The 14,156-nt window shown below is 34.9% G+C and overlaps 1 protein-coding gene and 1 long non-coding RNA gene across 2 annotated transcripts; one reads left to right on the plus strand and one right to left on the minus strand.

Annotated features, from left to right (window-relative positions):
- The first annotated feature begins 1,696 nt into the window (after positions 1–1,696).
- On the plus strand, positions 1,697–4,119 carry LOC142547341 (uncharacterized). Its single transcript, XR_012820664.1, has 3 exons — positions 1,697–1,865; positions 3,527–3,863; positions 3,983–4,119. It is a non-coding gene; the product is annotated as an uncharacterized LOC142547341 (long non-coding RNA).
- On the minus strand, positions 1,872–6,556 carry LOC142547340 (cyclin-B2-4-like). Its single transcript, XM_075655594.1, has 13 exons — positions 6,338–6,556; positions 6,079–6,159; positions 5,799–5,898; positions 5,649–5,705; positions 5,399–5,447; positions 5,160–5,312; positions 4,951–5,082; positions 4,303–4,392; positions 3,995–4,216; positions 3,785–3,883; positions 3,506–3,684; positions 3,044–3,420; positions 1,872–2,985 (listed from the first exon to the last, which is right to left on the minus strand). Exons 2-12 carry the CDS (start codon positions 6,152–6,154, stop codon positions 3,273–3,275), a joined length of 1,305 nt encoding a protein of 434 aa, XP_075511709.1. The 5' UTR covers positions 6,155–6,159; positions 6,338–6,556; the 3' UTR covers positions 1,872–2,985; positions 3,044–3,272.
- Between the last annotated feature and the right edge of the window lie 7,600 nt (positions 6,557–14,156).

Raw genomic sequence — 14,156 nt, forward strand, 5'->3', positions numbered from 1 at the left:
TCAATAAGGTGAACGGTTGAGTAGCCTTTATGCCACAGACTTTTACGCTTGAGCGTTGAGTATATCAAACACGTTGATGATGATAAAACGGTTGGATAACTTTGCATCTTGAGACCGGTTGAATGACTTCTTCCGAATCTTCAATGGGCTATTGGGTATCTGTCATGCATTGCAAAGACAACTTTATATAATACAGTAAATTATTGTTTGTTATCAAGGAAATTAAGGAACCTAACAATTAGTAAATATATAATAACAAAATTTAAACACAAAAATTGAAATAAGAGAATTCAATTATCAAATTATATAATTGTAACCTCGAAAACTATAGAAAATGAATTTAAATAATTATTTTACACATTTTAGAATGACACATAATAAGTCAATTGAATTTGTTTCTAAAATCGTACAAACCGACCATATAAACCAAATTATAATACTAAAAAATTAAATCAGATCGTAATAAAATGGTTTGATTATCATATTAGAAATTTTAAAAATCGTAAACCGAAAAACCAAATCGTAATTACATAAAATTGAACAAAATCGGTCGTTGCTCACCCCACGAATACTACACTGCACATATTTCACAAGCAATTGTCTATTACACAAAACTTTAGAAGTTTTTTCACCTCAACGAGTAATCGAGATGATTAAAACTCGGACATTAAAATAGACTATTTCCAAAGTCAAATGCTCGTAATTTTTAGAATATAACTCTTTGCTCTCTAAAAGATTTTTAGGTTTAATTGTTTTAATACATGCTACGAGCTAAAATTAAATTCAGAACAAGTATAAGGGCAATCATGTCAATTGACCTTTTTTCATTGTGGTAAGGGTGAAAGTTCTGTGGTGTCAATTCTGGTGGGTTGTGTGTGTTGGGTCCTATTCAAAAATTATTCAACCCAACCCGAACTCGAGACAACTCGAAACTCTCAACCCGAACCTGAATCCGAATCAACCCGATCAACCCGATTAACTAGATTTTAATTTTCTTTTAATATTTTTAAGAAAAATAAATAAAAATAAAAAAATATATTTAATTTAAACACATGATAAAAAAATTTCTATCGTATTCTCTGGTGTCAATTCTGGTGGGTTGTGTGTGTTGGGTCCTATTCAAAAATTATTCAACCCAACCCGAACTCGAGACAACTCGAAACTCTCAACCCGAACCTAAATCCGAATCAACCCGATCAACCCGATTAACTAGATTTTAATTTTCTTTTAATATTTTTAAGAAAATAAATAAAAATAAAAAAAATATATTTAATTTAAACACATGATAAAAAAATTTCTATCGTATATAAGATTTAAATTTGAAAGTATAATTGTAAAAAAATAAAATAAATTTATTAAATCAAATAAACAATCGTTTGAAAAATAAAAAAAATGTTCAAAATAAATATTAAATTATTAAAATTTATTATATAAATATATAATAAATATTTTTTTAAACATACAATATATAAAAATATAGTCAATATTTATTAATAATATTTTTTTTTTCGGCCCAACCCAATCCAATCATTTTTTTGGGTCAGTTATCGATGGTCTAACCCGATCTGAATCGAACCCAAAAACTCTAAATTCAAACTGATTTCTTTTTGAATTGAATCGTGTCGAATTGATGAAATGCGTCTATTTTTGACACCGGTATCTGAAACTTTTTACCACGTGGAGCGGAAAAAGAGTGGAGAGAATGCCGTGTAACTCAGGAGTGTTCCTACTCGTACTCTTGTTTTCCCCTCCCTCTCTAGAGTTCGTATACGAGCTTAAAATCTAGGTGAAATACGAAAATGTACAGTTCGTGCAATCTCCTCTCTGCGCCTGCACGATGGTTCTCAAGTGAAGATTCATCAGCGGTAATCAATCGTTACTTTGTTTCTTCTTTCAATTTCTTGTCTTCGTTTGATCGAATTTTTGTTTGCAATTGAGTTTATTTGGTCGTAGCGGAGATTTTTTTCATTCCGAGGTAAATTGAGGAAAATTCTTCGAGACTATAAGTTTGAGTGGGAACGAAGTTAAAAATATGGAAAATTTTGTTGAGGTGGCGGTGGTTTTTTGTTTTGTTTTGTTCTTTTTTCCTCTGCGAATTAGTTTTGAATGGATGAAAATAAAAATTTCGATGAAAATGATCACTTATAATAATTGGTATGATTTTTCATAAAGGAATTTCACAGTATGGCAGAATAACTAAGGAAAAACAAAAGTTATTTTTACTCATTTATTTTAGCCTATTCACTATTCTGATTTTGCGTGAAAAGCTTCAAGTCTGGGTACCTTGCAAATTGATATCTAGTTCAGCTTGAAAAAAAGAACTAGTGTTGATCTCATGGCCAGTAACTTGAGATAATAAAAATATGAAAATAAAGTTAAAAAAAACTGGATATCGATATTTAGTGGAAACTCCTAAAATTATTAGATAAAAATCACGGGTAAAATGAAAAGAATTTTCATTATATACAACCCACTAACTGTGTTTCCAAACAGAATATTCACTCTCTTAATACAGGACAACTAAATATCTTACAAATATTATAGAGAACTAAGCACTCAAATAAGAATGTATGGAGTTGAGAGAAAAACTTAAAAATGAGATGATTGGAATGAGAGGAGGGGAGCTCTATATTATATTTATCGAGTTCCTTCCCTACGCATATTGTGGCTGTCTTTATGACTAATTCTGCAAAGGATGAAGTTGAGCAGAGTCGAGAGGAAGTACTGGATACAAGAAATTTGGACGATGAATGATCATATTTTGATTGAATACTTAATTTGTTTTTTTTATAAATATCGGTGATTATGAACTACATATGCACGACTCTCTTTTCTTGCTTTTCATTTACTCCACAGTGCATACTTTATGTATCTTTTGTTACTGATATTTTTATTTTAACTTGAATAAGATCACAATATCGAGTCACAATTTTATTGTTCAACGCCAAAGATCCCAATATAATTAAACATTATCAGGGATCTCGACTCATTTGTAAGTATTTGTACATTAACTTATAGAGAATTTATAAGGCTAATCAGAAACAATTTTTAAAACACCAAAAACTTTTGAGGAGTGAAGATTTAAACTTTTAAGGGCATCAAAAAGAGAATTGATATTCTTCAAAAACAAAGAGAGAATTTATATGGATATTATAATAAATGCACAGAAATCAAACAGCACTCTCTTGAACCAAACCACCAGATGCAACTTATGTTGCTCACATGTTGCAGCACTCACAAGCATAAGCAAATTACTGCATTCTAAAATCTCACTAAGGCTCTGCTGCATCTATAAGAAAAACAGCTGGTTTAGTCTTAGCAGCATAGCCATATTTTGAAGTACTGTACTTCTTGTGTACACCAGTAAGTTTAGCCATTCCAGCATTGGTATGCAAAGTCACCATAAGTTTTGCACATCCCCTACAAAATAACATCCACCGACTAAATATACTTGAAAAGATGGACATGTTTTGTGGTTGGAAAATGTTTTGTAGTTTGTACTTACAGAAGATGGTGTTCCATGTAGCTTGTATGTTTTTCGAGTGTCTTGCTCCACTGGCTAGAACCGTTAAGAGCACATTGAGCAGTGTAGATGGCAGCAGCAGCTAATAAAGATGGTGAGAACTTGAGCATCTCACTCTCAACGAGGCAGAGTTCAATTGTGAAGAAGGATAATAACTCCAACTGGTTCCAGTTCGGAAAAAGAAACGTTACAAGGTGTGAGACCATGAAAGTATTTGAGTTGTGGACTTAGAAAAACCAAACTAAGTTAGATTCAACCAACCGTTTTGTCGGATTGAGCGGCTTTTAAAAAACGTTTCATGAAAACATACGGCGTCGGCACAGAGAGATTAAATTGTAAGGTATTGACGATCAGTTTCTCCTGTCGCCAATTAAATTAGAAACCGTTTGTCATGAGCAACATCAATGGAAAAGATTCATCACCCTTTTAAACTGAAATTCAGGTTCTGTTTTTGAATAGGTAGTGATGTACCATATCGAGAACTTCTTTTCTGCAGTAAGCTCTGTCAGATATCAGTATAAGATCATCCACAACAGGAACAGAAACTTCTTCGTATTTGCAAGCTAGGAGCATGGCCGTCACTCCAACAAGCTGCAGTTTCTTTCTCACAACCGACTGTAATGCTAGAAATCTATCTATGAGATTGACAGTTAGATATAGCGTCTCCTCCATCAGTTCAAACTTGTAATGCACCTATTTGGACAACGTAAAATGTTAATTATCTCGGTACTTTCTTCTTATTTTTGAACAAGGACACAACTTGGAGTCCAGTTTATTACCTCAATCAGCCAGTCAATAAGAATGCCTCTCATTCTTTCATTAATGTCAGATTGGTTTTCCATGTAGTTTGATGGGACACAGCTTAAGCTCTGTAATCAAGATCACAGGATCAAAAGAACAAGACAAACAATAGGAGAAAGGGATATACATTAGTTGCACGAACACGAAAAATAGACCAAGAAAATTAGTAGAAGATATATTTGTTTTTTCCGTGCTAAACTCGATGGAATACCACCATGTCGATTCTTGAATTTACAGGTTTCGTATAAGTCACATCCGATCAAAACATTAGTTGAGTACACAAGAATAATAGTCCAAGAAACATTTTCTTGTTGATTTAACTTGATTGATATTAGAAAATAGTAGTAATTTTCAAATAAATGGAGCCAGAAGGGGATCATGTCCGAGCCGCAGCTTCTCTTCTCCAAAAAGTTTGCTATAGACCTATAAAATTTTATAATTAAATTATATATATACATAAATAAAATATCACCTCTTAAGATTTTTTGAATCTCAGTTATGCTATCCTCCTATACGTGAACGATCCAATGTAGATAATGGGATTGTACCACACAATTTATCGTCGATTTAACTTGATTGATATTAAAAAGTATACTTATTATCAAACAAATGGATAGATATTTCACCTCTGTCTTCTTGTAATAAGCATATATATCATCAATATACTCAGTCACGGCAAGTGGATTCTTCTTATCACAGCTGTCTATGTCAACTATCGTCTCCTCTTCATTGATGTCTTCCATTTCAACTTCCGCATCCTAGATCAATTTAGAACGTGAGAATAATATAATCGAGTTTACTGATAGCAAGTACCAAAATAAAAAGAAATCAATACCATCTCATCTATTTCTTCCAGCATTGCTTCTGTGTGCTGCACAAACATTGGCACGACATCGTCATCAATGGGTGTTTGTTCCTCTGCATCAATAATAGTGAAGTCCTTTGATTGATTGATACTCACACCTGGTTGAATTGATGGCTTGATTTCCTAAAATAAGGCACAGTTCGATCATCAGGGAGCACGGTTAAAATCTAACTTAATGAGCCTCAATTCTTGTTTATATGAAACCATACCTCAGCTGATGGATAATGATCTTTGCCAGCCAATTGTGCAGCAAACATTCTGAGCAGAATATGAATTAGAAAACAATGTCTAAAAGCTAATTTTTAGCATAAAGGCTTTTGATGATCATATGCCTTTGCATTGTATAAATTTCCGAGGAATTTTTGTAGAATTAAGTCACACTATCCAAGCACTTGTCTTAAAACCAAGAAAGACTTAAATCTTGACAAAAAGGGTACCACTAGAGGAGATATAACAAACCTGGTGACAGGACGATGCACCGGAATAACAGGATTCTTATTTTCAGCAACATTTTTCCTAAACAACAGAAAGAATTAAAAATTAAAATCAACAATGGAATTCAAATATGCATTTAAAAATAACCAAAATGAAGTTTTACGAAAATCATACTCTGTCAAAACACCTCTTTTGTGTATAGCACAGGGGTAAGCAGGATCTCTTATGATATTCTTATTGATTGCACTCAACGCCCTCCTATTTTGCCCAACTCCTATTCATCATAAAAAGATTACTTTTTATCAGTTAACCCTATATGATTAGGGTTTACTGGAAAACAAGATCAAAGACTCCAATGTCTTCTAACGTGAATGAAAAGAAAGAAAATAAACAAGAATTAAAGAAGGGCTTAAGTTTTTGAATTTGAGCTAAGCTTTTTGAATATTCAAATTACCTTGAATGTTTGAAGGCCTGATTGTACCCGGAAAATTCTCATTAGATCCACCCATCCTGATTTCTCTTTTAAACATAATTTCTGCAGATTTATACATTCAATCATGAACCCATCGAAGAAATCAAAAACCCAACAAAATTTCATCTGAAAAATGGGAAATTTGGATCAGTAACAATCACCCAAGATTGGAGAACAGATTTAAAAAAGAACCCAGATCATAAAATCAACATCAAGTCTTTTCAATATTTTTTTCTCGAACCTCCACGGCAGGAAACTCCCAGAAAAATATACACGAATCCAGTGAAGAACTCCTCCGGGAATCTCAAAGATTCAGAGAGAGGCTATAAAGAAAACCCCATCTAATCAAATCAATCAGTCTCGAAATTGATAGACCAAAATCCCCTCAATTCAAATGCTGTGCGTGAGAATCGTTTTTTTTTTTTAATCCTTTGAATCAAAAGAGGAGATTTGGGGAGAACGTAAACAGCGGATATATGTCCGCACATGCATATTTGAAACCAACGGCTAGTAAATCATGGCCGTTTGATCAAAGGTCGCGTGGTTCCGCGATTGGGCCAACGGTTATTTTGTTCTTCTTTCAAATATTTTTCGATTAAATTAATTAATTTTCCCTTAAAAAAAAGTCTTTCTTGTATTAAGTGCCATTTTCTCTTGCCACCAATTATTTAATAACAATTAAACCATCCTCCCCCTATCTACTTATTTCTTTCAAACAATAATAATTAACACCGTAATATTTATTTATTTCATCACTGATTACATAAAATAAAATGGTTCACATATAATATATTTAGAAATTATGAAATCTTATTTGTATTTTATGATATAATATGAAAAGCCAAAACTTTTATCTTTCCCATTTTGTCACTTCATTTGTAATATAATATAATATATGAATTTATGTGCTTTAGGTTGTTTGAATGATTGATGCCATTCACCTCAAGGAGGCACTTTCGAGGCCAAGAAATTTGCCATTTTACAATCCTAGAAAGATTATCAAAAAAGGAAAGAGAATTGTTCATTTTTGGATTTGTAGGAGAAAATCCATGGATGTATATAATTATTTTTTTCAGTTGTACATAGAATAAATGGTCGTCATAGTACATGTACAATAGATATAGATTATATTATAAAATGCATTCGAAATGACAAAATTATCTTACATGTAATTTTGAAAGAATTTTTTGATCGATAACCCAATTTATAACATCATTGTACATATATCGTTCAGTTTATTATTATCTTATTACTTCATTATTGAACATTTGTATATGAAGTAATTTATTTGCCGATTTAGACGACGCACATAAATGTGATATGAAATTATAATTGAAATGAGAGATTTGGGTGATCATTTTTCCCTTTCACATTAGTTTTGATGCACAAAATTCATTTAACCTTTCGTTTGCCCCAACTAATTATGCTAAACATCCCAAAAAAGGAGCTTGATTAGTGACACATGTAAATCTAGTAGGAAAAAGTTTCCCTATCAAACCAATGATGATTTGATTTTGAAAATTATAGCATGGAGCGAGAATGCTACGCTGCCTTTGGCTTATTTTCTTTCTTTTTTTAACTTTTTGGAGCCTAAATGCCATGTTAATATGTTGGTCTTAAAATACATTCGGAATTATTCGATAAAAACAAATATATAAAATCACTTAATTTAGTAGAAAACAAAAAGATCAAATCTTATATATATATGTTTGGGCTAAAATCTTTAATTTACGAAAGCCCAAATTAATTGTAAAAGCTCAAATGAAATTAGGGAGACCCAGTTAAAATATGCAAGCCTATCAAATGTAGCATATCAAGCCCCGTCAATTTGAACCAGTCATGAAGTGCAGAAAAAAAGAGAAGAACATGGCATGAAAGGGAGATATCGTGGAATGAAAAGGGAGAGAACATGGATCATGGGGGGTGGAGAAGAACCGTACAGTTACCAGGAAGAAAAGAGGCATCGGCCAACACAGAACAAAACACAAAACTCTGCACAAAAAATCGATAAATACTCACTAGTTTTCAAGCATTTCAGTATATTTTCTAGCATTATAGGTCTTATCGTTTTAGATTTGAGTAGGTCTCTTGTGAGACGGTCTCAAGAATCTTTATATGTGAGACGGGTCAACCCTACCGATATTCACAATAAAAAGTAATACTTTTAGCATGAAAAATAATATTTTTTCATGGATAACTCAAATAAGATATACGTCTCATAAAATACGACCCGTGAGACCGTCTCACACAAATTTTTGCCTTTAGATTTCAAACTTTATATATTAAATTTTTATGTCTTGTAAATTCCTACCGTTTATTGAAAATATAAAAAATTTCAAGTATTTATTCTTCAAATTCCAATAGTTTTCTTCGTTTTGGCATCATATTTGTTTTAAGATATTAGAACCGACAGGTCGAATTTAGGATTATATTTCGCTTGATTTTTAGAAGTTGGAATTTTTTTTTATCATTTTTACACAAATCAGTGCATATTTGCACCTGATATGCTATTAAATCAAATATTGTGCAAACAATATATATATATATATATATATATATATATGATGGAATGCGGGCCAACCCGTCTCAGCCCGTCAAATATATCTAAAAAGTGGAGCGTCAATATTTCAACCTGCCCAAGTGATCAACTCCCGATTCTAACTACAACTCTTGGTCACAGTCGATACAATCTTGTAATTTAGTAATTGATTTTTGTTTTCTTGGAATAAAGGTTGATTTTGGTGTTCGGAATTTGAACAGTGTTGACCAAAAGTAGGACTGCAATTTTTGACAGTTGTCATTGGACCTTCAAGATGCCGTTCTAGCCAGGTAACATAATAAAGTATCATGGGACCACGTAAATTTTCATTTTTTTATATGACATATTTACTATTTTAGCCCCATGTTTTATATTAAACCTATTAAAGAACTTTGAATTTGATATAAATGATAAAATACAAATAATAATCAAATAAATGATGGTAATCTCATTTCTAATTATCATTTTTTGAGATGAGCAGGTCTCTTGTGAGACGGTGTCACGAATCTTTATCTGTGAGATCGGTCAATCCTACCGATATTCACAAGAAAAAGTAATACTCTTAGCATAAAAAATAATACTTTTTCATGGATGACCCAAATAAAAGATCTGTCTCACAAAAGACGACTCGTGAGACCTTCTCACACAATTTTTGTGTTTTGAAATCACATATTCACTTATTTTTCTCTCATGTTAAGCATTGCACTATTTCATATTTTTTACATACTAATAATTACATTCGGAAAAAATTGTACAGGACTTCAACTTTTGTTATCAAACATAAAATTGAATTGTCTACCAATTTATGCCAACAATCATTTTTACTTGAGAGAACTAAAATCCAATCAAAAGCGCCCAGGTCAGATTGGATCTTAGCTAAATATTTCAAATTCATAATAACAAATTATCGGTTTGTTTTAGTAAATTTATTTGACAACAGGTTTTAAATTCTCAATAAGTTACTTTTTATAATTGCAATCAATTAGAATGATTTAGATTCGATTTTTTTTCTTTTTGAAAATGATTTCAATGACTTTTGTTATAGTCGGAAATTGAGTTTAGAAGGGATAATGATTTCAATGACTATTGTTATAGTCGGAAAATGAGTTTACAATGATTAAAAATAGTTGTAGTTAAGACTATAAAACTAAACTAATTCAGTTAAATCGTATTAATGCAGACAACTAAATTGAAATAATAGAACTGAAAAACTAAACTGAAGTGATCTAGATCAAGAAGCGGTGCGACAAGGCTACAACAGAAATATATTGATCTTATTGTTTGAACCAAAAATTAAATTGGGCCTAATTAATTGTCTAAGCCCAAAAGTTTAAATGAACAGAGAAAAACAAGAGGCTCATTCGTGTATTTAAATAAGCAGATAACGTCCAAGCAAGAAGATCGTGGGAAGAATTCATGGTTATTGGCAGAAGTGGAAGCAATCGTGGATAGTGGAGAAAGTGGGGAGTTAAGCAGCCAGGAGTTGAAGAAACGGTCTCAAGCGTGAACAAATAGATAGAATTAAGCAGCACAAAAAGACACACAACTCTCTGCACAGACAAATCTGCAAATACTATCTGCTAAAAATTCAATCTTCAAGCATTAATTTTTAAGCGTCCCAGCATATTTCTAGCATTCTAGGTCTTGTTGTTTTAGATTTCAGCAACACAATTTATTATATTTTCATGTTTTGATGAATTCCTACAGTTTTTGTAAATTCTAAATTATGTCAGGGGCTTATTTCCAGCAATTTCCAATAGTTTTCTTCGTTTTGACGTTATAGTTGTTTTAGGAGACTAGAACTGACGGTCGAATTTAGAATTCACGTCGCTTGAATATTTAGAAGTTAGATTTTATCATTTTCACACAAATCGGTGCAACTTCGCACCTGGCACGCCCGCAAATATCAATATTGTGCAAAAAAATTTTGGCACGCCAGTGGGACTCCAATATGCCGCCAAGAAGGAAAGAAAACGTCAATCAAGGGGATGTGGAGTCTCTACCAAGCCAGGAAGAGACTCATGCTCCGCAGACAGAGCAATCGGCTGCTGAAGAGTCCGACCAGGGAGTTGGATTTGCATCCAAGTCATGTTTCAGAGGTATATGCTCATATTTCAAATCATTTGGTTGAAAAGTTGATTGCGATGAAAATTGAAGAACTATCACAAGCACTGTCCAAAGCTGTGTCTGATTGCTTGAAGAAAGTATTGGGTAAACCGAACCAATCAACCAACAAAGAGGAAAATACCATTGTCAAAGAGGATGATCAGGGGAGTAATCAATTCACTGAACTCGACCAGGGAGCGGGACACTCGAAGGCTGGCGATCCTCGCCGCCCAAAGTTCACACTCCCAAACCAACAGGAAGGAAGGTACACACCACCACATAAAAGGGAGGAAACTTTAGGTTGAAGAGTTCGGCCATATCCACGTATAGATGGAGCAGGGAGTTCGAAACAACCTATCAACCAAGTCCATGCGATTACTAATCCTTTGTATCAACCAGGAATGTATGGTGATATACCACACTTGGGTTTATCAGGGAGTTGATGGAAGTTTCCAATGATGGAATGCTGGTTACAGTATAGAGGCTCAGGCTCGGGGGGCAAACTATTATCACCATCTGCTCCCCAACAAAATTGCAGCAATGATTGATCTTGATATGTTGAGAGAAACTGTGCAAGAAATGTATGGGCTGGCCTTGAGACAAATTGGCCGCCCAGAATTTCACAAGCCATACCCCAACCACATAGATGTCAACAATCCATTTCCCAGAGGTTACAAGATACTAGATTTCAGTTTATTTTCTGGAGAAGATAGTCGATCTAGCCTTGAGCACATTGTTAGGTTCACTATAAGGTGTGGGGAGCTGGCGAACTTGAAAAACTTTACTAGTTTGAAGTTGAGATTGTTCCCAAATACCCTTACTGGCACGGCATTTTCGTGGTATGTCGCACTTCCCCGAAACTCAATCTTAAGTTGGCAAGATATGGAGAAGCAATTCCATACTCAGTTTTACCGAATTGAGCGTGATGTGTGCATCGCTGATTTGTCAAGGATGTCTCAGAAAAAAGGAGAAACGGCTGATCTATTCATTAATAGGTTCAAGAAAACAAAGAACAGGTGCAGGGTATTTCTGCCAGAGACTGAGTTTGTCAAAGTAGCCCAAAAGGGGCTAGACTTTGAGCTGCGGAAGAAGTTTCAGGGTATGGAATTCAGAGATTTCTTTGAACTTGCAGCAAAGGTTGGGGAGTACAAGCAACTATTGACAGAGGAGTCGTCTAAGAAGAAAAAAACAATGGGCTCTTATTACAGGAAGTGGAAGAGATTGCGCTGGCCGAAATTCGATCGAATGGTTCGTGCATAGTCCTTTTACTCAAGAGAAAATCCACAGAGTCGGAGAAGAAAAGCACCACCCAACCTCCCAAGGACATGCAGTACACATTCGATGTTTCCAAAAGAGAAGACATATTTGATTTTCTGGTTAAAGAAAAGTTCATCACTTTTCCACCCGATCATCAAATTCCTACTAAGGACGATCTGAAAAGTCGAGAATACTGTAAGTATCACAACTCATACAATCATTCTACTAAATTGTGTTGGGCTTTCAAGAATATTCTGCAGGAAAGAATCAACAAAGGAATATTGAAATTCCCTAACAACTAAGAGTCCATGGTAGTGGACAATGACCCATTTCCTCCTGCGGTGTAGTAAACGTGAACGTCACAGATTTGAAAAATTTGTTGAATGATAAGAGAAGAAGCCAATCCTTTGCAATGAAAGATCGAATAATTAAGAAATGTTGGATCCCGAAGGATCAACTGTTTGAAGCCACTGGAAGGTATAGTACTGATCAACTAAGAACATTTCAGCAGCGTTTCCCCAGAAGTGTTGGTGAATTTGCGGCCTCTAGGCCGAGGAACCAACATTTCTTCGAGAGACCAGTGATGGAGAATCAATGGTTTAGAGGGGATTCGTCTCGCAATCAGCACCAGAGATACTCGAACAGGAGAAATGTGTACGGAGTCGAACCACGAAAGATAGACATTAGGAAGAAGTCACTCTATCATGATAAAAGTATGCATGTTAATGAAGCTCCGGTGAGAAAGACTATAGAGGTCAGGGAAGTTCGACCCAGATTTGTACGTCCTGCCAGAAAAGAATTCACCGACAAATGGAGAGTGGCCCAACACAGAAAATTCCCTAGGCCACCAACTCGAACCCAGAAAAGAAGGCTATTGAGGGAAAGAGCCGCTGCAAAAAGGGAAGAACTTTCTAAGGTGGACAATGAACCCATACGTGATATGCCAGTCATCGAATCACAAATGGGAAGTAGGTCAAAGTTTGGTAGGTCCGCCACTGAAGATAAGTTGGTAGACGAAGATGATGATTTGCTAAGTGATGATGAGAATCAAGAAAAGAAAACACTCAGTTTTTGTGTAGGGAAGTTCCACATCTCAGTGGACTGTGACACAAGAGTGGTGATACTACCAGAAAGGTTAAAACTTGTCGAGGAAGAGTGCGGGGAGTCAGTGTCAGAAGTAGCAGTTGAAGAGGTAAAGGTTGGCAGCAAACTTCTCGAAGGAGGTTCAGGAGTTATCATCAGAGAAGATCACCCTACCAAGCCTACGCATGTGATTTTGGAAAAGCCAACAGCCGCTATGACTAATCACATAAGGCCTTTATACATCAAGGCTCATGTGAATGGAAAGCCAATGTTCAAAGTGTTAATCGACAATGGCTCGGCAGTGAATGTCTTGCCAGTGAGGATGTTGAAAAATTTGGGCAAAAGTGAAGATGACCTAATCCCCACAGAAGTTTCTATTGATTCTTTTACTGGGAAAACCACCAAGACCATTGAGGTTTTCCTAGATGATGTTATTGTGGGGAGTATGTCGTTTATGTGCGCATTTTTCGTTGTGAACTCATCTGCCAACTTCCAAGCTTTGTTAGGCAGAGATTGGATCCATGCAAATCAGTGCATCCCATCCTCAATGCACCAGCTCCTTTTTATTTTGGAAAGGAGATGATGTGAAGATTGTGGAAGCCAATGCACAGCCTTTCCAAGCTCGTTTCAACACAGTGGAGGCCAGATACTATAACGGGGATTTCGTGCCCATAAAATTCCGTGGCGATGATAGAAAAGAGAGTCCCGTTTACATGCAGTCCTCAACCCCAAGTTCAGTGTTGAACCAGATACTTAAACCTACTTGTCATCGGGCCATATAGGCCGATGATTCAGCCGACGATCGAGGAGATCGATGATTGAATACAACCAATAGGAAAAAGAGGTGGCTGCAGCCTTAGTGTGGAAAGTCTGTGTGCAGCAGGTTTTGGATAGAGTATGCGATGAGGAATAGTGGAATACCCACGAGATGGAAGTGGTTTATGAAGATGAGTTCGAAGAGGAGCATAAAAAAAATGAGCTTCAAGTTGACGAGTTATTAATGGCGTCATCTCAACTGGAAGATGGCCAACATGAGGTACAAGATCCGTTAGAAGAGATCAACTTAGGAGAACTT

Source organism: Primulina tabacum, chromosome 5, assembly GCF_025594145.1.
Source record: "Primulina tabacum isolate GXHZ01 chromosome 5, ASM2559414v2, whole genome shotgun sequence".
Taxonomy (NCBI): domain Eukaryota; kingdom Viridiplantae; phylum Streptophyta; class Magnoliopsida; order Lamiales; family Gesneriaceae; genus Primulina; species Primulina tabacum.

What these genes read in the sequence shown, in the direction of transcription:
- LOC142547340 (XM_075655594.1), bottom strand. Translation starts at nt 6,154, where the DNA reads ATGTTTAAAAGAGAAATCAGGATGGGTGGATCTAATGAGAATTTTCCG. An exon ending in AAAAGAGGTGTTTTGACAGA is followed by an intron (nt 5,706 to 5,798) that starts GTATGATTTTCG and finishes TCTGTTGTTTAG; the next exon opens with GAAAAATGTTGCTGAAAATA. An exon ending in ATCATTATCCATCAGCTGAG is followed by an intron (nt 5,313 to 5,398) that starts GTATGGTTTCAT and finishes GCCTTATTTTAG; the next exon opens with GAAATCAAGCCATCAATTCA.